The 24,332-nt window shown below is 39.0% G+C and overlaps 1 protein-coding gene across 1 annotated transcript; it reads right to left on the minus strand.

Moving 5' to 3' along the window:
* Positions 1-9,420: 9,420 nt before the first annotated feature.
* Positions 9,421-23,985, minus strand: LOC115518222 (C-type lectin domain family 1 member A-like). The gene is made up of 6 exons (XM_032593721.1): positions 23,870-23,985; positions 23,509-23,592; positions 18,191-18,298; positions 15,739-15,896; positions 12,382-12,491; positions 9,421-9,925 (listed from the first exon to the last, which is right to left on the minus strand). Exons 1-6 carry the CDS (start codon positions 23,955-23,957, stop codon positions 9,799-9,801), a joined length of 675 nt encoding a protein of 224 aa, XP_032449612.1. The 5' UTR covers positions 23,958-23,985; the 3' UTR covers positions 9,421-9,798.
* Between the last annotated feature and the right edge of the window lie 347 nt (positions 23,986-24,332).

A 24,332-nucleotide genomic window follows, 5' to 3' on the forward strand; every position in this document is an offset into this window, starting at 1 on the left:
CCCTCTTTTTCTATTATTTTGCTTCCCTTCCCTTCTGTTCATCGGTTCTGTGTCTTAAAGTCCTCATATGAGTGAAGTCATATGATATTTGCCTTTCTCTGACTGACTAATTTTGCTTAGGAAATATTCTCTGGCTCCATCCACATAGTGGCACTTGCCAAGAGTTCATTCTTTTGGATTGCCGAGTATTACTCCATTGTGTGTGGGGGGGGCGGGGGCGGGGGGTGTATACCATATCTTCTTGATCCATTCATCCATCAAAGGACATTTGGGCTCTTTCCACACTTTGGCTATTGTTGATAGTGCTGTTATAAACATTGGGGTGCATGTGTCCTTTCAAAACAGCACACCTGTATCCCTTGGATTAATGCCTAGTAGTGCAATTGCTGGGTCATAGGGTAGTTCTATTTTTAATTTTTTGAGGAACCTCCATTACTATATTCCAGAGTGACTGCACCACTTTGCATTCCCACCAGCAGTGCAAAAGAGATCCTCTTTCTCCTCATCCTTGCCAACATCTGTTGTTGCCTGAGATGTTAATGTTTGCCATTCTGACAGGTGTGAGGTGGTTTCTCATGGTGGTTTTGGTTTGTATTCTCCTGATGATGAGTGATGAGGAGCATCTTTTCATGTGTCGGTTGGCCATCTGGATGTCTTCTTTGGAGAAGTGTCTATTCATGTCTTTTGCCCATTTCTTCACTGGATTATTTGTTTTCTGGGTGTAGAGTTAGATAAGTTCTTTATAGATTTTGGATACTAACCCTTTGATATGTCATTTGCAAATATCTTCTCCCATTCTGTTGGTTGCCTTTCAGTTTTGGTGATTGTTTCTTTCGCTCTCCAGAAGCTTTTTATTTTGATGAGGTCCCAGTAACTAATTTTTGCTTTTGTTTCCCTTGCCTCCAGAGACGTGTTGAGTAAGACGTTGCTGCGGTCAAGATCAAAGAGGTTTTTGCCTGCTTTCTCCTCGAGGATTTTGATGGCTTCCTGTCTTACGTTGAGGTCTTTCATCCACTTTGAGTTTATTTTTGTGGATGGTGTAAAAAAGTGGTCCAGGGTCATTCTCCTGCATTCGCTCTCCAGTGTTCCGAGCATCACTTGCTGAAGAGATTGTCTTTATTCCATTGGAGATTCCTTCCTGCTCTGTCAAAGATTAGTTGGCCATACACTTATGGGTCCATTTCTGGGCTCTCTATTGGGTTCCATTGATCTGAGCGTCTGTTCTTGTGCCAGTACTGTTTTTGTGCCATACTGCCTTGATGATACAGCTTTGCAGTGTAGCTTGAAGTCTGGGATTGTGATGCCTCCTGCTTTGGTTCTCTTTTTCAAGATTTCTTTGACTATTTGGGGTTTTCCTGGTTCCATACAAATTTTAAGATTATTTGTTCTAGCTCTGTGAAGAATGTTGGTGTTCTTTTGATAGAGATTGCATTGAATATGTAGATTGCTTTGGGTAGTATCAATATTTTAACAATATTTCTTCTTCCTATCCAGGAGCATGGAATCTTTTTCCATTTTTTTGTGTCTTCTTCAATTTCTTTCATAAGCTTTCTATAGTTTTCAGTGTATAGATTCTGCACCTCTTTGGTTAGATTTATTCCCAGGTATTTTATGGGTTTTGGTGCAACTGTAAATGGGATCGATTCCTTGACTTCCCTTTCTATTGCTTTATTGTTGGTGTATAGGAATGCAACCGATTTCTGTGCATTGTTTTTCTCTCCTGAAACTTTGCTGAATTCATGAATCACTTCTAGCAGTTTTTTGGTGGAACCATTTGGGTTTTTCATAAGGAGTATCGTGTCATCTGCGAAGAGTGAAAGTTTGACCTCCTCCTGACCAATTTGGATGCTTTTATTTCGTTGTGTTGTCTGATTGCTGAGGTTAAATCTTCCAATACTATGTTGAATAACAGTGGTGAGAGTGGACATCCCTGTCTTGTTCCTGACCTTAGGGGGAAAGCTCTCCGTTTTTCCCCATTGAGGATGATATTAGCCTTGGGTCATTCACATATGGCTTTTTGATCTTGTGGTTTGATCCTTCTATCCCTACTTTCTTGAGGGTTTTTATCAAGAAAGGATGCTGTATTTTGTCAAATGCTTTCTCTGCATCTATTGAGAGGATCATATGGTTCTTGTCCTTTCTTTTATTGATGTGATGAATCATACTGATTGTTCTGCAGATATTGAACCAGCCCTACATCTCAGGTATAAACCCCACTTGGTTGTGGTGAATAATTTTTTTAATGTATTGTTGGAGTCATTTGGGTAATACCTTGTTGAGGATTTTTGCATCCATGTACATCAGGGAAAGTGGTCTATAGTTCTCCTTTTTAGTGGGTCTCTTTCTGGTTTTGGAATCAACGTAATGCTGGCTTCATAGAAAGCGTTTGGAAGTTTTCCTTCCATTTCTATTTTTTGGAACAGTTTCAAGAGAATGGGTGTTAACTCTTCCTTACATGTTTGGTAGAATTCCCCTTGAAAGCCATCTGGCCCTGGACTCTTGTTTTTTGGCAGATTTTTGATTACTAATTTGATTTCCTTACTGGTTATAGGTCTGTTCAAATTTTCTATTTCTTCCTGTTTCAGTTTTGGTAGTGTATATATTTCAAGGAATTTGTCCATTTCTTCCAGATTGCCCTTTTATTGACATATAATTGCTCATAATATTCTCTTATGATTGATTTTCTTTCTGTTGTGTTGGTTGTGACCTCTCCTCTTTCATTCTTGATTTTACTTATTTGGGTCCTTTCCTTTTTCTTCTTGATCAAACTGGCTAGTAGTTTATCAATTTTGTTAATTTCTGCTCTAATCTTTATTACTTCCTGTCTTCTGGTGGTTTGGGGTTTATTTGCTGCTCTTTTTCCAGCTCCTTAAGTCGTAAGGTTGTGTACCTGAGATCTTTCTTCCTTCTTTAGGAAGGCCTGGATTGCTACATACTTTCCTCTTATGACCGCCTCTGCTGCATCTCAGAGTTTTTGGGATGTGGTGCTATCATTTTCATTGACTTCCATATACTTTTTAATTTCCTCTTTAAGCTCTTGGCTAGCCCATTCATTCTTTAGTAGGATGTACTTTAGGTTCCAAGTATTTGTTACCTTTCCAATTTTTTTCCTGTGGTTGATTTCAAGTTTCATAACATTGTGGTCTGAAAATATGCATGGTACGATCTCGATCTTTTTGCACTTGTTGAGGGCTGATTTGTTTCCCAGTATGTGGTCTATTCTGGAGAATGTTCCATGTGCACCGGCGAAGAATGTATATTCTGCTGCTTTAGGATGAAATGTTCTGAATACACTGATAATCCTCTAGCCAGGCTTTTCAAAAAGAAAAGGGAGATGACCCAAATAGATAAAATCATGAATGAAAGTGGAATTATTGCAACAAATCCCTCAGAAATACAAGCAATTATCAGGGAATACTATGAAGAATTATATGCCGACAAACTGGACAACCTGGAAGAAATAGACAAATTCCTAAACACCCACACTCTTCCAAAATTCAATCAGGAGGAAATAGAAAGCTTGAACAGACACATAACCAGTGAAGAAATTGAATCAGTTATCAAATATCTCCCAAGAATAAGAGTCCAAGACCAGATGGCTTCCCAGGGGAACTCTATGAGACATTTAAAGCAGAAATAATACCTATCCTTCTCAAGCTGTTCCAAAAAATAGAAAGGTAAGGAAAACGTCCAGACTCATTCTATGAAACCAGCATTACTTTGAATCCTAAACCAGACAGAGGCCCAGCAAAAAACAAAACAAAAAAACACCCTAGAGGGCAATATCCCTCATGAATATGGATGCAAAAATCCTCAGTAAGATACTAGCAAATCGATTTAGACAGCATATAAAAAAAATTATACACAATGATCAAGTGGGATTCATTCCTGGACTGCAGGGTTGGTTCAACATTCACAAATCAATCAATGTGATACATCACATTAATAAAAGAAAAGATAAGAACCATATGATCCTGTCTATTGATGCAGAAAAAGCATTCAACAAAATTCAGCATCCTTGCTTAATAAAAACCCTTGAGAGTCGGGATAGAAGGAACATACTTAAAGATCATAAAAGCCCTTTATGAAAAGCCCACAGCTAACATCATCCTCGATGGACAAAAAACTGAGAGCTTTCCCCCTGAGACCAGGAACACGACAGGGACATCCACTCTCCTCGCTGCTGTTTAACATAGTGTTGGAAGTGCTAGCATCAGCAATCAGACAACAAAAGGAAATCAAAGGCATCAAAATTGGCAATGATGATGTCAACCTTTCACTTTTTGAAGATCACATGATATTATAGGTGGAAAACCCGATAGATTCCACCAAAAGTATGCTAGAACTGATACATGAATTCAGAAAAGTCGCAGGATACAAAATCAATGTACAGACATCAGTTGCATTCTTATACACTAATAATGAAGCAACAGAAAGACAAATAAAGAAACTGATCCCATTCACAATTGCACCAAGAAGCATAAAATACCTAGGAATAAACCTAACCAAGGATGTAAAAGATGTGTATGCTGAAAACTATAGAACGCTTATGAAGGATATTGAAAAAGACATAAAGAAATGGAAAAACATTCCATGCTCATGGATTGGAAGAATAAATATTGTTAAAATGTTAATACTACCCAAAGCTATGTACACATTCCATGCAATCCCAATCAAAATTGCAGCAGCATTCTTCTCGAAGCTAGAACAAGCAATCCTAAAATTTGTATGGAACCACAAAAGACCCCGAATAGCCAAAGTAATTTTGAAGAATTATTCAAAAGTAATAATTCAAAGTAAATTTGAAGAATTTTGAAGACCAAAGCGGGAGGCATCACAGTCCCAGACGTTAGCCTCTACTACAAAGCTGTAATCATCATGACTGCATGGTATTGGCACAAAAACAGACACATAGACCAATGGAATAGAATAGAAACCCCAGAACTAGACCCACAAAAGTATGGCCAACTCATCTTTGACAAAGCAAGAAAGAATATCCAATGGAAAAAAGAGAGTGTTTTTAACAAATGGTGCTGGGAGAACTGGACAGCAACATGCAGAAGGTTGAAACTAGACCACTTTCTTACACCATCCACAAAAAACACTCTCAAAATGGATAAAGGACATGAATATGAGACAGGAAACCATCAAAACCCTGGAGGAGAAAGCAGGAAAAAACCTCTCTGACCTCAGCCACAGCAATTTCTTACTTGACACCTCCCCAAAGGCAAGGGAATTAAAAGCAAAAAGGAACTATTGGGACCTCATGAAGATAAAAAGCTTCTGCACTGCCAAGGAAACAACCAACAAAAGTAAAAGGCAACCAACGGAATGGGAATAGAGATTGGCAAATGACATATCGGACAAAGGGCTAGTATCCAAAATCTATAAAGAGCTCACCAAACTCCACACCCAAAAAAAACAAATAATCCAATGAAGAAATGGGCAGAAAACATGAATAGACACTTCTCTAAAGAAGACATCCAGATGGCCAACAGGCACGTGAAAAGATGCTCAACATCGCTCCTCATCAGGGAAATACAAATCAAAACCACACTCAGATATGACCTCACGCCAGTCAGAGTGGCCAAAATGAACACATCAGGAGACTATAGATGCTGGAGAGGATGTGGAGAAACGGGAACCCTCTTGCACTGTTGGTGGGAATGCAAATTGGTGCAGCCGCTCTGGAAAACAGTGTGGAGGTTCTGCCAAAAATTAAAAATAAAATTACGCTATGACCCAGCAATAGCACTGCTAGGAATTTACCCAAGGGATACGGGAGTACTGATGCATAGGGGCACTTGTACCCCAATGTTTAGAGCAGCACTTTCAACAATAGCCAAATTATGGAAAGAGCCTAAATGTCCATCTACTGAGGAATGGCTAAAGCAATTGTGGTTTATATACACAATGGAATACTACGTGACAATAAGAATGAAATATGGCCTTTTGTAGCAACGTGGATGGAAATGGAGAGTGTTATGCTAAGTGAAATGAGTCATAGAGAGAAAGACAGATACCGTATGTTTTCACTCTTATGTGGATCCTGAGAAACTTAACAGAAGACCATGGGGGAGGCGAAGGGGAAAAAAGTTACAGAGAGGGAAGGAGGCAAACCATGTGAGACTCTTAAAAACTGAGAACAAAAAACTGAGGTTTGATGGGGGGTGGCAGGGAGGGGAGAGTGGGTGATGAGTATTGAGGAGAGCACCACTTGGGATAAGCACTGGGTGTTGTATGGAAACCAGTTTGACAATAAATTTCATGTTAAAAAAGGTAATAATAATAAAAAGTTCTAGGCTCTAGGCTCCGAGCTGTCAGCAGAGAGCCCGACTCGGAGCTCGAACTCACAAACCATGAGATCATGACCTGAGCCAAAGTCGGACGCTCAACAGACTGAGCCACCCAGTCGCCCCTCCTTTTTTTTTGAATTAGGATGAAAAAGAGGATCCACGTCACCATAGGTAGAGGAGGGCATGAGGTCACGCATGCACCTCAAGGAAACAGGCCTCCACGCACACCGTGTGTTGTGTAAATAAGGCTTGTGATAAGGCTCCTCCTCCTCCTTGGGTCGAGATTTTAGAATTATAATGAGGTAAAGGTATCATCAATCACTCTAGAGGTCACTCCATGGTCCATCTGAGCAGGTGTGAGTCAGGATGACAAACTATCCCCGGGGGATCTGGGCAGGCTGAAGATTTGGTCAAGACAGTCACTATTGTTTGAGGGATGCTATTGCTTTCCACTTGCCAGAGTTAAGAGAGACACTGGTAAGACGATTTGCTTAAGGAAAACTGTGGGACGAAGGTGGGTGAGTATAAGCTGGTGGGCAGTAAAGGTCACATCTTGGGGTCTAGCAAGTGACAATACTAACGTAAATGGTATTTTTGTTCATTTCAATTTCCAATAGCTTATTTTTAGCACATAGACCCATTACTGAATTTCACATACTGTCCTATATCTGGAACCAAAATAAACTCACATATTACTGTTAGGAGGAATGAGGCGAAACGCTGGGATTTTCTATGTTGGCAATTATGTCCTTTGCAACTGGGTGTCGTTCCTTTTTGCATTCCAATCTGTATCCCTTTTTTATGTCTTGCATATCGAACTGAAATGGCCTCCCTTGGGATGGTCAAGAGGGGTGACGAGTCCACATATCTTTGCTTCTTTACCGGAGTTAAGGGAAACCACTCAATCTTTCGCTGCTCACTATATTACTAACTGGAGGGTTTGTTTCTTTCTAATGTCATTATCATATTGAGGAAAATCTCATTCCTGCTTTACTTATTCCTAGTTTACTGAGAGAATTTATCATGAAATGATGGCGACTTAGGGGTGCTTTACCTGCATCTACTAAGGCTATCATGTGGTTTTCCTTCCTCAGCCTATCATTCAGGTACATCACCCCAATTCATTAATCTTGCACATGTGGAATAAACCCCACTCCATCATGATGTATAATCTTCTCAGTAAATTGCTCCATGCAATTCAATGTGCAACTATTTGTTAGGAATTTTTGCTTGTTTTGTGCACATGAGCTGTGGATTCTTGGCTATCTGGTTTCACTATCCAAGTAACACTGGCCTCACAGAAAAAGTTGGAACGTTTTCAATTTTCTTCTGTCTCCTGGAACACGTTTTTTTCCCCCTTTTAAATTTTACTCTTTATTCAGTATTTACTAGAATTCACCAGACAATCCATCTGGGTTCCTCTCTGGAATGTTTTAACTACAAACTGAATAACTCATTCTGGATATACAATGAGTACAAGTTATCAAATTCTTCTTAAGTGCGTTTTGAAAGATCAATTTTTTCCAGAAATCAATGTCTTTTAGGTTTTAGAATTCATTGGCAAAAAATTCTTCATCATGTTCCCTTATAATCATCAGTAAATCCTTCAATGTCTGTCCAATCATGCTTCAAACTGGTAATTTAGGCCTATTCTTGATCGGTCCAGCTGGAGGTTTATCACTGTTGTCGGCTTTTGCAAAATTCACTGTTATATTTGTTTTATTATTTCTTTTATTTCCAACTTCACTGATTTCTGCTCTTCATTTTATGATTTCCACCTTTATTTGATTTGGGTTTTATTTCTTTTCCTCATTCTACTTTCTCAAGGCAGAAGTTGTGATTCTTGATTGGAAAAGCTGCTTCCAATGTAAGCATTTTCCCTGTGAACACTGAACGAACTGCCTCCACATATTTTGATCTCTTGATGATTTGCTTTCATCCAGTTCAAACTATGCCAAATTTATCCTTTAAAACAAACAACAGCAAAAACATTTTTTAAATTTTCGTCATGACTAAATCTGAGGCGAGGAAGAATTTATTCCAATGGAGTAAACTAAAGTTTTTCAAACGGAGCTTGACCTTGCCACCACACTTTTAAACTTCTTGCTTCCACAACAATGAAAAAATGAATGTATGTTGTTCAAAGACACCCAAGTTGTGGTAGTTGTCATGGCAGCCCAAGGGATCACTACAACACTCTGTAACCAGCACCAAGATTGTTACACCCCATATTATCAGCACCTGAGATGCACCTTGGACATGGTTTCTTTCCAAACATAACATTGCACCATGGTAAAGACTACTCATTTCCCATTACTATTCGTTTTAGGAAGATTCCATGTGGCAGGAAATTTTGTACTCATTTCTAAAACCATAGGTTAGACTTACCTGGTGTAGAACCTTATAAATAACTGGAACGTTATAGGAGGAGCGATTTTGTGTCTGGGTTTTTTTTTTCTCAAACTTAAGTTTGTGATATTAATCCACAGAGACACGGACAGACACTTTAAATGAAAAGAAATACCATAAACAGATGCTCAAAGACACAAATAACAGGACATCGTAAATTGAAGTGAATCAAATAAAAATTTTTTTTAATTGGTGAAGATTTTATTGGCAAAATCACAGACTGATAACACGTTGCAGTGGGAACCAAGAGAGGAAGCAGGAATTCTTGAATGCTGCTGACTGCAGATAGAGATGTAGAGCATCTATTGTAATATTCAACGTCTATGCAAATTTCATATGTACACATTTTGACACAGAAATGACACTGCTAGACAATTACCCTATGTATACACTCTATGGCAAATAATACAGTATTAAGTGCTTTCATTCACACAATTCTAAAATTCTGGGACAAACCTAAACATCCATTGGAAATAATACATTTATCAGTGTGACATTTGCAGAAATTTATACAAAGTAATGCAGCTACCTATGTACTGATATGGAACACATGCGTGGTACATTTTCAACAGAAACATAAAGGATCGTTACTGTCGTTTGTAGCCACATAACATTTTGTTTAGCAGATAGCCTGTGTATAGTTGTATTTTATTAGAATACCTCTGGAATACTATATAAACCAGTTACATGTGTGCCTGTGAGGTGGTAACTAGGTGAATAGAGTACAAAATGGGTTGAGAGGATGTGTTCATCGTTAAGGACCTCTTACACTGTGAACATTGCAAATGTATTCACTACCTATTTAAATCAAGACCATTTAGTTATATTTTAAACGTAAAGTCTTACACTCAAACTGTTTTCACATTCTCTGATGGATGGGTTCTTGAAATTTCAAAAAAAAAAAGAAGCTTCATTTTTGGATGGATGATTTTACTATTTCTAAAACTTACTCTTTTATCCATGCTGAGGGATGTGTGAAAGATCATAATCCTTCATACGTCATGCATAGTTGACTAATTTGAGCGAATACCCTGTGTTTTTCCTTACAGCTGTTAAAGAATGAAAATAGTGAACATTTGATCACAGCGCTTCTTTAATTATCAGGGCCAGAGAACTCCTTTTCACAAATGTAACGGAAGCTTTTACTACAATCAGCACTATAAATAGATGATGGTCTCAGGTGTCCACATTTCACATCAGATAGACTCTGTAGGAAATTCCTGCACCAGAAAATAAATTCATTTAGAAAGACATTTTCAGGCAAAATTTATCACAAGTTGAAAATATATGTGCAGTTATTTCAATGGCTATACAAATGTTGACAGAGACATATAGCATTAAGATCAGGAAGCGTAATTGTATCTACACCTAATGAAATGTTGCCAATGGACCAATGGAACTAGTGAAGTAGTACAAAGGGTAGTATAGACTGGGAGGTCTAGGGAGTTATACATATAGACTTGAAATATGCTCCTAAGACTCCTGACACGTCTGGGAAGTGATCAAATAAAGAATGTGTATGAAGTGATACACTGCAATTACATATAAACATATTTCTAAGTGTCTATAATTCAGATTGATGTGCCCAGAGCAAGCATCTCCACTGCTAGCCTCACTTTGAGCAAAAAAGGTGCTGATTTGCACTTAAAATAGAGTGCACTTTTTCTCCACTGAGCCTAATGTCCTCCACACCAAACGAAGCATTAGACTTCGGTGAAATTGGGCAATGAGAATGAGGTACCTGGATTTTAATTGTGAAGCTGGGCTACACTGTCCAGAAAAAAAAAGTTTCTTAGTTTTAATTTTCACCCAAATCCTCAGGAATCTGATGGGAAGTAACCATTTCAAGAAATAAAATGGAGGTGTCCCCAACTTTTTACATTCAGCTGTTGTTTCAGTAGAACTTCTTTGTAGGGGGTTCCATTGCCCTCGCTGCCCCTTCATGGGTTTCCTTCTGTCTCTTGAAGCACTTTTCTCGGTGATGTTTTCTGGTTATCCTCGTGTCCCCTTATCTTAACATGACCTTAAACATGAGGGTGTCCGAGGGCTCAGCCCTTAAACCCCTAGAATCAACCCAGCCTCACACTTGTCACACTGTCTATTCACTGCTGCACACAACATTTGCATCCCAGGCACAGACCTCTCACCTGATCGGCATGATCATCTATCACAAAGCCCATGCGACACCCCCTCACATACCTAAATGCTTAACAGTTTTACTAGCATTGTATCTAAAACTGAATTCCAAATATGCCCTATTAACGTTAATGGGAACGTCATTCTTACCACACTTGGACCAAAACCTTGACACCATCCCTGACTTGTCCGTCTCGCACACATCTGTGGAACAAATGTAGAATCTGGCCACATGGCCATCTCAGCTCAACAGACTGTCCAGAGAGCGTCTCCAAAGCAGGAGCCAGCTTTTGTCCCTCCTCCGCTTAAAACCCTCTAATAGCTTCTCGTGACCCTCATGAACCAATCCAAGGTATTACATTTTTCTGATCCCCACATGCTCTCACCGTCATTCCCTCTCTGACCTACTTCTCTCCCACCTCGTTCCCCTTGCTCCAGCATCCCAGGCCCTCTTGCTGTTTCCTCAGGAATGCTAAGGACACTCCTACCTCTGAGTCTTGACCACAGCTGTTGTTACTGCTGGGTTGCATTTGTATCAGCTAATCCTCATGCCAAACTCATTCAAGATGCTGTGCGAACGTCATTTCTCAAGGAGTCTGTCCTGACCACTCCACTGAAAGCAGTGAAATCTCTCCCTCTTACCTTCATACACAAAAGACACTTCGCACTGTAGCAAAAAGGAAGAGATTTCACATCACTCCATAACATGTATCACCCCCTAATGTGCCATGTAATTCACTTGGCATGTTGAGATTGTCGTCACTCATCACCAAGAGCTCCATCAAGCCTGCATTGGAATGTACTATCCACAACGGCAGAAGACTGTAGCTTGTTTCATTCACCACTATAGCATCAGTGGCTAGAAGGGTGCCAGGCACATTGTGGGCCATCAATAAACAGTCTGTTAAGTAGCTCATGTTTCTCATACTGTCCCCCATGTTAGCTAGATTTAGTTACAACGGATCACTTTTCTTCATTTTCTAAACTCATTTCGTAGACATCAACTGACAAACCCATGTGATTTATTAATGAAACAGGGCTACCAGAAATTCTTGTGGACTTGAGCTGGACAATAACATGTATGCTATTAAACACCATATTAGAGCTGCAAGATTACTAAATCACTCCTTTGGAAAAAGCTCTTTTGTTGTTGTTGTTCTCGAATGATACCAAGCAAACAGGTACAAATTTCACGCACAGAGGAGGCTGGCTGTAGCCACTTTTCTCTCCTCATTATCTTTTTAAAATTTCCTGCAACCATATCTGTGGACGTGCTTGTATCATAACATACAAGACACAAAAGCAAAATGTCATTTCACTGGGTTTGGAAGGACCTTCCATTAAAGAACATGGAATAAATCATGCTCTTTGGGTCTCTTGAGGTCTCAGATTTGCACTCGGTTGCCGATCTAAGAAGCGAGATCAAATGGAATGAACGATATTCCCTAAGTCCCCAAGGATCTGTTCCGCTTCTTCACCAATAATCTACCAATCCGTTATTGATCAGAAAAGGGAGCAAGACCATGAAATGAAAACTTACAGCTTCTGAGATAGGGGTGAGCCATCCAGCCATTGCCAGGGATATCTGCCTTCTTGAACCCTAATTAATCCAATCCAATGATTGTATTTTATTTTTGATTGAGTAAGGACCTGTGACAAAATTGGAATCATTAGTATTATTCATAACGTCAGTGAAAACATCTTACCACAGAGGACTCATAAATAAAATACTGGGCACTTTTATCTGCAAACACTTTTATGATAAATGGAAGTGGCAGGCTCATTTCTGCATGGGGTAGAGAAGACACAGGAATGGAAATGCTTCAGTGAAGGAATCACTCAAGTCTCTGTGACTGGATCCAAGATATCAGCAAAGGGGCAGGATGGACTTAGAAAAAAAGAAATGTCCCCATATGATAAAGTAGAGAGATAAATATGATTTCACTAAATCAGGAACTTTTCCTCATCCTAAGATGCCTTAAAGCATGTGACAAGACAAGCCTCATGTCTGGAGATTTATGCAATAATTTACAGAACAAATACGTATTTCTAGAAATAAACAAGGAAAAAAATTATACAAACAGAAAAAATGGACAACAAATGAGAACATATTTCAAATATGGGGAGTATAGCCAAGAAATAGAGAGAGAGAGATGTCAAGCTCACTAGAGATCAGAAAAATTCAAATCAAAGCCACCAGGATATATTTTACTACTATGAATTGTCAGAAATTAAAAATAACAGCACCAATTTTGTGGGATTGGTAGATATAAAATCCATCTTTAAAAATGTTGCTAATATCATTTTGAAATGTAATTTACATTATCACATGAAAATGGACCTTTAGAAACCTTGTTCCCAATGATTTCACTCCTAGGATGATTTGTTATCAAGAGAAGTGAGGACACACAAGAGAGTTTTGCATTGAGACACGTCTAAGAATGATTCATGAAGGACTGTTCCTAACCACAAAAGGTGGAAACAACCCAAACTTCCATCTTCTAGAGATTCTTAGCCACACTGGGGAATATTATACAGCAGTGAAAATGAAGAGACTATAGCTACAAGCGGTCAAACACTGTATCCCATTAATTTGCTCTACACACCTCAGGAAATAAAACTTCCGTGAGAATTTTCTTTCTGCATGCAGTGGATATCATACAGTCTGTGTTAACAGTGTGGGCACTGAATAATGCATGCAGTGTCTAAAATATCTCTACCATAAAAATTCTGTAAGTTCTTTGTAATCATTATTCCACTTGGCATATTGAATGGAAAGTAACAAATTAATGTCCTTTGCTAGAAGCAATGTAATTGAATCTCTCTCAGCCTCTCTCTCTCTCTCTCTCTCACACAAAGGCACCCAAAAACACACACATGCATCAATATTTCTTCACAGTAATTACATTGTATCAGAAAAATTTGAGGAGTGTATAGTTAGTGCCTAAGGAAAATGAATGGGAATTATAGAATTGTGACCAAAATAGATGTTATCATTTCCAAGTCTCTGAATAAACACTGATGTTCAATGTCCCTTGATTCTTTCACTCACATAATTTTGCTAGATGCTAGGGGTATGCATAGGTATCAAACCCAATTTCAGTTTGCAGTATCAATGGACTTAAGCCCCTCCTGTCATTACACTCCTGGGCTTGGTAAAGCAGCAAAACATGGCAAATCCTAAACCATCTGTGTAAAAGTAATGCTGTTCTGTAGCAAAGTCGATCTGAAGTTCGGAGAGTGTATCAGCAGCCCAGTTCAGATACTGACAGCCAAGGTCTCATCAAATGAGGTGCTAGACTATGAAACTCAGATTTTGCTCTAAACAATGGCAAAAGTCTCAGGAAATTTCAAAGGCTCTAGATAGTTCCTGGAAAAACAGGGATAACAAGTATGAGAAGTTTCATTGAAACTCTGAAGTCCAGAACTTCAATGGCAGGACTGAAACTGAAGAAAAGTGAATTGGAAATTACAAGGGAAATAAGGATTAAAAATAAACTTAATTTGTGAAAGAAGAAACTCCAACCATTTGGAAGTTCATTGATAACAGCTGAGGTTGAAATTAATCAGGGTACTTATTAGGTCCTGGATTTTTAGGTCCTGGATTATTAGGTCCTGAATTTTTAAAATTTGTTTGAACCAATGTGCTAATGTGTACTTCATTTGTTTCTCATACTTATGAGTGAATCATTCATATTCATATCATTATTTTAATAAGAATTTTATGAACAAGAAACACAGGGCTGTTTGCTTGTTTGTTTGTGTGTTTTTAGGTAAGTGCTACATGCAACATGGGATTGAACTCACAGATCAAGAGGCACATGGCCCACCAACTGGGCCAACCACATGCCCCGGAGTATTGGCCTGGTTTGGGTTTTATTTTGTTTTCTTTTTTGAAAACATAGGGCTTTTAACTCATCCTTCACAAGACACTAATAGAAATATCACAGCTAGACCTGGATCGTGTAACTAGAACTCAGTGCCTACATGGAATATTTATGGAATCATTAGAAGGAACCCCACAGAATCCATTCTACTGACTTTATATTGCCAAATATTAAAAGTAATGGCAAATGTGATCTAGATTTTCTCTTCTAGAAAAGAGAGGCTTTCTCTGTCATTCTGGATTATAAGCAAAAGGAAAAAAATCATTTCCAAAGAATCATTCCAGGGTCCCTGGGTGATTCCATCAGTTGAGTGTCTGATTTTGGCTCAAGTCATGATCACACGGTATGTGAGTTCGAGCCCCGCGTCGGGCTCTGTGCTGACAGGTAAGAGTCTGGAGCCTGCTTAAGATTCTGTCTTCCTCTCTCTCTACCCATATCCCACTCGCACTCTGTCTCTCTGTCTCTTAAAAAGTGAATAAATGTTAAAAAAAATACTTTAAAAAAAAAGAATCATTCTAGTTACATTCAACCTCTTCATTTTTCAACCTCTTTTCCCATGGCCATGAAGGGAGAGACTCATCTTTCCTTTGAAGTTGAATCCCTCCAGTATACTGAGGAAGGAACAACAGAACTCAGTACAATGAGAAAGTATCTCTTTAGAAGGCTAATACCCTTGAAGCAGTTGTTCTTTTGCCCTGTATTAGCCTTGAGAAGATAATGCTGAGCCGTTTGAAGCATACTAAGTGTCAAGATGCAATATATACAATACCAAAGACTGAAAATCATTCCATGGCATGCCCAGAATGGCTGTTTTTCTTGATTTAAATCAATGGTTCTTCTTGGTCACTGTTACACCTATGTCTCTTCCACAGAGAAATCTGCACCAGTTAACAAAGTGCTTCAAAACAACATGCCATATAATATTGGAGGAAAGTCAAAACAATTATCTGAACTCCAGACATGCTTTGCATACTCAAAGCATTTACTCAGGTTTAGGAAAGTAGACATACTTGCTCCTCTTTAGTCTCAATCTTCAGGAGGCTAGCCTGCAGATCTTGGCATGACACCATGCTCCTCTCCCAAGTTTTCTCCTCTTTTGAAAAGTGGTAACAGCTTTTTCCACGGCAGTACCATTTTCCTTGAAATGTGTCATCGTCTTCATTCCATGCTCATGGATTGGAAAACAAACATTGTTAAAATGCTGACACTACCCAAAGCAATCTACACATTCGATGCAATTTCTATCAAAATAACACCAGCATTCTTCACAGAGCTAGAACAAACCCAAAATTTGTACAGAACCACAAAAGACACTGAATAGCCAAAGGAATGTTAAAAAAGAAAACCAAAGCTGGACACATCACAATCCTGGATCAAGCTGTTTTACAAAGCTGTTTTCATCAAAACAGTATGGTACTGGCACAAAAGCAGACACATAGATCAACAGAACAGAACGGAGAACCCAGAAATGGGCCCACAAATGTACGGCCAGCTAATCTTTGGCCAAGCAGGAAACAATATCCAATGGAAAAAAGACAGTCTCTTCAGCAAATGGTGTTGGGAAAACTGGACAGCAGCATGTAGAAGATTGAACCTGGACCACATTCTTACACCATACACAAAAACAACTCAAAATGGATGACAGATCTAAATGTCAAAACCATCAAAATCCTACAGTAGAAAACAGGCAACAATCTCTTTGACCTCACCCACAGGAACTTCTTACTTACATGAAGACATGTCTTCAGGGGCAAGAGAAACAAAAGCAAAAACGAACTATTGGGACCTCATCAAGATAAAAACTTCTCCACTGCGAAGGAAACAATCAGCAAAACTAAAAGGTAACTGACAGAATGGAAGAAAATATTTGCAAATGACATATCAGATAAAGGATTAGTACCCAAAATGTATAAAGAACTTATGGAACTCAACACTCAGAAGGCAAATAATCCAGTGAAGAAAGGGACAAAAGACATGAACAGACACTTTTCCAAAGGAGACATCCAGATGGCCTACAGACACATGAAAACATGCTCCACATCACTCATCATCAGGGAAATAAATCAAAACCACAGTGAGATACCACCTCACACCTGCCAGAATGGCTAAAATGAACAATTTGGGCAAAAACAGATGTTGGCAAGGATGTGGAAAAAGGGGAATGTTTTTGCACTGCTGGTGGGAATGCAAGCTGGTGCAGTCACTCTGGAAAACAGCATGGCTGTTTCTCAAAAAATGAAACATAGAGCTACCCTATAATTAGAAACAATAATGGCACTACTAGGCATTTGGCCAAAGGACACACAAATGCTAATTTGAAGTGTCACTTGCACCCCAATGTTTTGCACCAGTATCAATAATAGCTAAATCATGGAAAGAGCCCAAATGGCCATCACCGATGAATGGGTAAAGACGATATATTCTACAATGGAATATCACTCAGCCATCAAAAGGAATGAACTCTTGCATTTGCAACAATGTGGGTGCAAGTAGAGTGTATCATGCTAAGCAAATCAGCCAGTCATAGAAAGAGAAATATAAGATTTCACTCATATGTGGAATTTAAGAAACACAATAGACAAACATAGGGGAAGATAAGGAAAAATAAGCTAAAAACATAAAGGGAGGCAAACCATAAGAGGCAAACCAAAAGAGACTCTTCAATACAGAGAACAAACTGAGGGTTGCTGGAGGGCTGTTGGGTGAGAGGAGGGCCAAATGGGTGATGGGCATTAAGGAGGGCACTTGTTGGGATGAGCACTAGGTGTTGTATATAAGTGACGATTTCCTAAATTCTTCCCCTGAATGAATTACCAGACAATATGTTAACCAGGTGGGATTTAATAATTTTTTTGAAAAAGTAATGCGTCATGGTCTTTATCTTGAAAACAAAAGCCACATGATCCTCAACCACAAGACCACTTAGAGACGTATGCTTGCTTTATGTGTGTGTGTATATATATATATATCTTGCTTACATCAGACTGAATGACTAAAAAATAGGTGGTTCTCCTGTATCCCAAAAGTCTCATGTTGAGAATAGCTTTGGGTTCAAATTGTGGAGCCAGAGACTGACAGACGTCAGACCATTGTAAAGATGACAATGAGAAATCTTGACTTCCCAAGTACAGATACACTGCTCCAATCGGAACCAGTTCTCCCTTCGGGAGAAATCCACCTCAATGAATATAAGAGGATGGTATTAATTCCAAGTAATCGAGACTGGAGAAAATTCATCCATAAGCAGAAATTATTCAATCAAATCAACATGACTTTGTGAAAGTCAAGAGTTCGATTAGCTAGAAGAAAGAAAATGGATTTCATTTTAAAAAGTGAGCAAAATTAAAGGACTTGACAAAATACAATGTAAAGTTTTAAAATAATATATTAAAATGGAACAGAATGAGATAATTCCATCCAGAAAACAACTGTAAACTATCAGTATAATCCTTCAGTACATACCTGTAGTGGGTAGTAAAATTAAGTGATCTTCAACTTCTGCTAAGGAAGCATTCTTGTCTTCTGGTGCTTTCATATCTTGCCTGATTTCTCCAGAACACCTGTGAAAAACTTCAATTCATTTTATAAAATTAAGGTCTTGAATGCTTGCAATAGATCATTTTATTATAATCACTTACTCTAAATCTAAATGGCACAGTGAGTGGCGCTGACTAAATGAAAGTACGATCAGAGAAAATGCCAGGTTACAATATGTCGAAGTGTCAGAACATAAAACAGATTTTTAAATAAAATGATAACTTGCTATACATTATTTTGGAAGTACGTGAGAGAGGAATCAATTTTTATAAAACAGAAATGTAAACAGGAAATGAAATATACTTTTAGTTTCAATGCCACTTACTCTTCATATAATGATTACAAAGTTGGTGAAATGAAGTAGCCAGTATTTTATTTAGCATGTAGTATTTGCACAGGAAGCTAAACACCAGGGATTTGACTCTCCTCTAGTACAAGCTTATAATTAATTCACTGAATATACATAGAGGAAGAGCACACATGGCGACTTCTAATTTGCAAAAAGTAAGTGAAAAATCTCTGAGCAAATTGGCAGTATCTTCTCCAAACTCACAAATAAAAAAGTGTAAAATCACGCAGTATATGGCTCTTTAAGTGTACAAACATGAAAAGAAAGATCCCTTAAGGATTTGTTAGGCAGCTAGGAATCGTCATTTCCAGCTCTCTACCACCCATCACTGAACCAAATGCAACGTCCAATTGTAAAACTCCAACATCAATTGCACAGTCTCCTGATGTATCCATGGCAATAAATATAACCCCTGTTCAACTCAGTCATCCATTCCAGTCTTCATATACTGGATCTGAATTGAAAAGACACCTTAAGGGGCCCCTTGGAAGGCTCAGGTGGTTAAGCATCTGACCTGGGCCCAAGTCATGATCTCACAGTTCATGACTTCGGCCCCGTGTCTGGCTCACTGTTGTCAGCACAGAGGCCACTTCGGATCCTCTGTCCCCCTATCCCTGTGTCCACACCCCACCTCTCCTGTACTCTCTCTATCTCTTTCTCTCAACCATAAATAAAAACCATTTAACCCCGCCCCCCCCCCACATTAGGATCTCCTGTACCTAAATACTACCATTTCTTGGCACCAATCAATTCCCTTGTCCTTCCCTTTTTGTCCATCTAAGGACCCCTAGTACAGAACTAATTTTGGCAGGACCTCCAAGAAGCTTGCAGCATAGTCTTTATGCACATCTGAAAATAGCCAGCTTCACTGGGGCTCTTGGCTAACACTGCATTGAGCAAGCCACTCTTGATCTCAGGGTCGTGAGGTCAGGCCCAAATTGGGTGGGGAGACTCCTCGAAAAATATTTTAAAAAATATTTTTTTAATACATAAAATAGCCAATTTTGGAGCACACTTGTCATTCACCATCTCATCTCCCCTCAAGGTTCTAAAAGTCAAATGACAAAAAAATCACAAAATTGTACACATACAAAGTAATGCTGACCAACGCTTAGATTTTCTTCACCATTTCACCTCTCGATATAACACAGTATAGTTCTTGAATCACACTCTTTTCCCAATTCAACAGCTATTTCAAGTATTTGTACTTTGGCTAAATTATCTGGTGCACCTCCTTGACTCTCCCTCTCTCTGAGCACATGGCCTCATCTGCTCCTTCGCATGGAAACAGTCACAGCAAGGATACCTTCTCCTCACCTTCCTGCACCTCCTCCTATAGATACACAGGTATCTCTCACTCTACCCCAGAAAAAAAATGTGCTTTGCATCGAACAAGTGTGAAACTCTCACCCCTGCTCTGGATTTCATCCCCCATGAAATCTTTGGTGGTCTTCATCTCCTACTGTCATTTTCTCTCTTGAACCCTCCACAGTTTCCTTCTCATGGTTCCCTTCTCTTGCATATGATCATCTCAAGTCAGCTTTCCCACAAAGTTCCTGTCCTTTCTTTTTCATATTTTTTGTAACAGAGTTCTTTTCTTTACTCTCAGATTGGGTGCGAACATAAGATTGTTCACATTCCTGCATTCATGAGACACTTACCACATTGCTCTCAGAACTGGTTTTTCTTCCTTAGTTAGCAAGTTGTTAGCTACCCCACATTGTAGCCAGGACCTTAAGCATTTCATTTATTTACTTTGATAGCCATTTCATCTCATCTCCCTACTTCTCTCACACGCTGTAAGTAATGCACATTTCAATTACTCTCTCCGTACATTTTATATATAGTGTTATTGCGTCTTTGTGTATTTCCTGAAATATTACTATTTATTGTATTTGTTTTGCACTGTTTCATCTTATAAAAGTGTATCGTGACATGCACAAACTTTTGTGCTCTTGCTTTTTTTTCCATTTCATATGCTCTTGCTAAAATTCATCCATATTGTTGGTTACCATTGTCGTTGTCTTCACTGTCACATACATTCCATTGGCAAATCAATTGCAGAGACCTCATTTACTCTCCCATTAATGATCATTTGAGTAGTTGTGACATGTTCGACGTTGTGAATGGCACTGCTACAAACTGTTCTGTAGAAGTTCATTTCTGTGTATGTGCAAGTATATCTGTTGGATATACACTTAGGGAGAGAATTACTGAATCATGTTGAGCTGTAGAAGACAATACCAAACTGAGTAAGTGTTTGTATCCGGTTATACTGCCTTTAACAACGCTCGAGATCATAGAGATCCACATACTTTCAAGGCTTGGTACATGTTTCGCTTAGCCACAATTAAAATAAATACTTTTCTGTATTCACTGATCTCTGAATTCACTGATCTGTATTCACTGTATTCACCCTCGCTGCTTCCTAATGTTTGAATGAGTTTTAGCCATTACAGTCAGGCTTTGACCATACCCACTATCCCACTGGAGCTACTCTAGAAAATATCCTTTCGGCCTCTCTCTTGCCAAATTTAATAAGCATATCTCTAGCCATTAGAATACCTGATCCTCCAGTACTAGTTGGAACTCTTGACTACCTTTGCCTTCTCTCCATGATACCATAATGTTTTGGATCCCCTCCTACTTGTTTAACTAAGCATCATTGCTTGACACTGTTTACTCATCTTCTACCTACTTCTAAATGTTGATCTACCCTGAGATCCCCCGCCTCACCCTTGTTCTTCTAGCATAGTCTACTCTCCCTGGTTTCACAAGGTAGAGCGTGGTATAGCTTCTGCTTTCCTCTGCTATCTTTTCCCAGACTTGTACATTAATCGGTGAATCCACAATTCATGTCTCGAATCTAGGCGTCTCTCTTGATCTCCAGACTTTTAATTCTACCCTGTACATGCTGATGATCTGTGTCTTCCACCAAAGCTCACTCTAACAGACACAGACCAATCTCATTATTTCTGGTCATCTCCACTGATATGTCACAAGCACCTCACTCTTCACCATTATTCGCACGCACACACCCACACAGTCACACACATACGCACACACACACACACACACAAGCATACACATCCCAAATCACAGCCTTCTGTTCTTGTGTTTTTCTATAACACTTAATGGAATATATTTGCCAAGATGTATAAACTTCATGTCAAATGGTATCACTGATTCACTTGTTTGCCTCACACACTCAATAAAATGTACATCTTAGCAATTCTACATTTTAATCATTTCTCATGTATGGTCCCTAATCCTTCTTTACTTCTTTCATAGCACTAATTCAGTCATTCTAAATAACCCTTAATCCTGAAACATCCTCCTATTTTGTCCTTCCATGCACTTTCCAGTCAATTCAGATTGACCTTTCCCAAATCCCAATCTGCTCCTGGGACATGAGTCATGTTGTTCCCTCACAGAAAATCTTCCAAGTTTCTTTTGTTTTGAGAAGAAATCTAATATATCTTAACATGATATTAATATTATACAGCTTCTGGACAAATGAAAGAAGTAACTAGAAATGGGTGTCCGGTCAAACCCATTTCTAGCTACTTCTTTTATTTGTCCGGAAGCTGTAATTCCCTGGGACATCAATATGTTCTGTGGTTCATGTTGTTTTCTGCCTGGATGAGTCTTCTCTACCCTGATGTCCTGTTTAAACTCCACCTATCCTTGACCTCATATCAATTATTATCTCTAGAGGAAAGCTTTCTTCTCAGCATAGAATATGCCATCCACCTGATGGCAACAGTCCGTCCGTGAGGCATAAAAAATGACAGTATCCCAGCACTAATAATATTTCATTTTAAAACTGCTTCTTTTAAAAAAAACTGTCCCCAGGGGCGCCTGGGTGGCGCAGTCGGTTAAGCGTCCGACTTCAGCCAGGTCACGATCTCGCGGTCCGTGAGTTCGAGCCCCGCGTCGGGCTCTGGGCTGATGGCTCAGAGCCTGGAGCCTGTTTCCGATTCTGTGTCTCCCTCTCTCTCTGCCCCCCCCCATTCATGCTCTGTCTCTCTCTGTCCCAAAAATAAAGAAACGTTGGAAAAAAAAAAAAAAACTGTCCCCTTGGGGCGCCTGGGTGGCGCAGTCGGTTGAGCGTCCGACTTCAGCCAGGTCACGATCTCGCGGTCCGTGAGTTCGAGCCCCGCGTCAGTCTCTGGGCTGATGGCTCAGAGCCTGGAGCCTGTTTCCGATTCTGTGTCTCGCTCTCTCTCTGCCCCTCCCTCCGTTCATGCTCTGTCTCTCTCTGTCTCAAAAATAAATAAACGTTAAAAAAAAAAAAACTGTCCCCTTTTAACTGAGCTTATAAAGAGCTGACTTTTTAAAATCCCTGTTTCTTGCACCAGAGAAGATACTCAAAATTGTTGCTCACAGAATGAAACAAAGAATAATAACCATCAGGAAACTCATATTAAAAACAAGTGTTCCATACAAATTTGTTTTAAAAATTGACGCGGAATATATAAAAACTGATAGAAAAAACAAATAAGCTTTTTATTCCTCGATATTTTAAACAGTGTTGCACTATGGTAAGGAATAAAAAATTCAAATCAAGATTTTTCCAATTCTCTGTTGACATGGAAAAACTCCCCCTATACAAAATATAAGGAGGAAAATATATATAATATATGTAGGCCTCAAGGTACAAAATTTTGTGCCAACACAGCTATGACACACACTAGTTTGCATGGTAGAAAGGTTAAGTGATAGCAAAATAATAAAATCACATCGCCAATATCATCATCAACAGCATCATGATTACTACCATTTCTATAGGACTCCATAGTTTCTAAAGTTTCCGTAGGGTTTCAGTAGTTACAGCATTTCCTTTATCAGTCTGGCTCATTGTTCTTGTGACATGTGTGTGCCTGATACTCACACATATATCCTAAGCCTGTGATTGCCAGCAGGAGGAACAAACATAGAAATCCCAGGGTTAATGCAACGATATGCCATGGAAATCCTGTCCAAAATCAGAGAGCAAAATATACAGTAAGCATTGAGCACAGCAAAGCCCTCGGAATTAGAACAAAATGGAACCTCATTCTGGAATTTAAAATGAATAGCGCTATTTACGGTGGTCACAAATCTCATTGCTTATTACATTTAAATACACCCATTGACATATTGAGCACCAGAGAGCATCGAATATGTACAGACACCATTATCACAATTTCACTATTTTTTACTTGACATCGTAGTGTTTTCAGATATCAGGAAAACAAACTAAAAACCTTTACCTCTCCTTTTAAACATTGGACGTCTTTTGTCCTGTTGCCTTGAATGGGCTGATTTCAGCTCTGTGTATATTACTCTCTCCTCGCTCATTTCTGAGGGCTGCAGTCAAACAACAAGGCTTGATTCCTACGCAATAGTCCATGGGCATAAAAATGACAGTATTCATCATGAAGTAACAGGGACAGCTAATGAATTAAAGTAAACGTTTATCTGCGAACATTAAGAAAAACTTTATTTTAGTTTTTCTTTCTACTGCCTTTTAACAGATGGTTAATAATGGTCCACTATGCTTACAAGCTTGTTACATTAAGCTTTTGCTGTTTTTAAAATAATTGAATCCATTGCCAATTTTTAAAAAGGATATATTCCAGCCTCACCTAAAAATCTACATTTATATCATCATTTCAAAATTCATGTTTCACCACTTGGTGTCTGGGTTATGCCCAAATGGCAAATATATTGACA

This window comes from Lynx canadensis, chromosome B4 (assembly GCF_007474595.2).
Source record: "Lynx canadensis isolate LIC74 chromosome B4, mLynCan4.pri.v2, whole genome shotgun sequence".
Classification (NCBI taxonomy): domain Eukaryota; kingdom Metazoa; phylum Chordata; class Mammalia; order Carnivora; family Felidae; genus Lynx; species Lynx canadensis.

What these genes read in the sequence shown, in the direction of transcription:
- LOC115518222 (XM_032593721.1), bottom strand. Translation starts at nt 23,957, where the DNA reads ATGAGCGAGGAGAGAGTAATATACACAGAGCTGAAATCAGCCCATTCA. An exon ending in TCCAATGTTTAAAAGGAGAG is followed by an intron (nt 23,593 to 23,869) that starts GTAAAGGTTTTT and finishes GATTTTGGACAG; the next exon opens with GATTTCCATGGCATATCGTT. An exon ending in TCACCCCTATCTCAGAAGCT is followed by an intron (nt 9,926 to 12,381) that starts GTAAGTTTTCAT and finishes TTTCTGGTGCAG; the next exon opens with GAATTTCCTACAGAGTCTAT.